At 36.1% G+C, this 1,736-nt stretch overlaps 1 protein-coding gene across 1 annotated transcript in view; it reads right to left on the bottom strand.

Annotated features, from left to right (window-relative positions):
- The window catches only part of RNGTT (RNA guanylyltransferase and 5'-phosphatase), a 179,758-nt gene that overhangs the window by 156,996 nt on the left and 21,026 nt on the right, over positions 1-1,736 (bottom strand). The window contains 2 exon segments of the mRNA XM_010707638.2: positions 128-229; positions 825-934. Coding sequence (XP_010705940.1) covers positions 128-229; positions 825-934 — 212 coding nt within the window.

The following is a 1,736-nucleotide window of genomic DNA, read 5'->3' as shown; positions in this document are numbered from 1 at the left end:
AACTTTGGAGTTGGTTTTGTTGTTAAAATGTGCTTTGTCTGTTGCAGATGTTAGTTCACTTTCCTGGGAAAATACAACCTTCCACCCAGTTTACAGGGTATTTCTTTTTCATTTAAAATGAGCTTACCGTGTGCCGTCTGCTTTCCAGCTAACTTTGTATGGTTTCTGTTCCAGAAATTTAATATTTTGCTTGTCCATGGAAACAGGCTGTGCTCCGGGGAATCCAGACCTAAAAAGAGAAATATGTTTATTAATGTTCAGCAGTGAGCAGTCACACAAAGTAATGCATTTTTTAACATCACGTGACTGAAGTCACATCTTGTTCTAGACTTGCTGCAAGGTTAACCTTGAGTTAGAACATCTTCCCAACAAGGTATTTTGCAAGAGGAATCAAATGTTTTTCTGATATTAATAAGGGTACTTGTCCATGACAAAATAATGAATTATGCAGAACTTCAAAATTTTAATTTTAGAAGAAGAGAGATTTGCATTTAAAACCAGAAGCATTGGAAAAATTGTAAGCTTCAGACTGTTTGGAAGCACTGCAAGCAACTCCCTTGAGCTCCAGCTTTACAAAGGAGAAGTTCACAATCTGAGACATTGAAACCAACACTCATTAATGCTGGACATAAAACCAAGTTGGCCCCCAAAAATAAGTATTATATTGTACAGTTGAAGTATAAATTCTCACTTGTTTCAGTTTTGAGGGGTTTTTAGAGGCTTTTTGTTCTTTAAGACACTCTTTTTTACTACTTTCTCCTATAAAACTAGAAAGGCAACATTTCTAGACAGTATAAATGATAAAGTTCTAAAAATTCTCATACCCTTCCCATCCACAGAATTGCTGACACTTTTGCTGTATTCCTCCCAGCTTTGGTTGCGTTGTCACCTGGTTCACATATTTAACTGTTACACCTTCCAAAAAAACTGCACCCTAAATAAAAATAAAATTAACAACAACAAAAAAAAAAATCAGTACATAAGCTTTCATAAAAGCAGATCAGAACAACAATACAAGATTCAGGCTGTTATAACAACAAATGATCTTAACAAGCAGTACTAGCTTAGAGACTTCTTCCAGTCCAGCACTGTTTCTCTTCTCACTGGTGACAGGATGAGGAAAATGGCCTCAAGTTGCACCAGGTAAGTTCAGGTTGGATATCAGGAAACACTTCTTTACAGAAAGGGTTGCTAAGCACTGGAATAGGCTCCCCAGGGAGGTGGTTGAGTCACCAGCCCTGGATGTGCTTAAAAACCATCTGGATGTGGTGCTCAAGGACATGATTTAGAGGAGGCTTGTTAGAGTTAGGGTAGTTTGGTTAGGTTGTGGTTGGACGTAATGATCTTTAAGGTCTTTTCCAACCTGAGCAATTCTACGATACTATGATTCTATTTCTCCCCCAAATACCATGATCAGTTCAGCTTTGTCAGTAAAGTCAAATATGTAGGCCACATAATGAGCCCAAGAACTGAAATGAGTTATTTCTGGGAATAAAAAAGTGTAAAAAAATATATAGCCTCAAAACAAGTAAACTGTAAACTAATGACAAAATTAAGCTAGGAAATGTTAAAAAAAAAATACATAAATTGTATTTTTCTACCGAAAATTCAGTGCTTTCCTCCATTCATGGAAAATAAGAGCTGCTTACTACCAGCAGCACAGAAATTAATCAAGTCACAAAAACATCTTTGGACTTTTGGATAATTTGTTCTTTTCTTTTCTTTTTTTTTTCTTT

Source organism: Meleagris gallopavo, chromosome 2 (assembly GCF_000146605.3).
Source record: "Meleagris gallopavo isolate NT-WF06-2002-E0010 breed Aviagen turkey brand Nicholas breeding stock chromosome 2, Turkey_5.1, whole genome shotgun sequence".
Lineage (NCBI taxonomy): Eukaryota > Metazoa > Chordata > Aves > Galliformes > Phasianidae > Meleagris > Meleagris gallopavo.
This window is presented reverse-complemented; position numbering and strand designations above follow the sequence as displayed.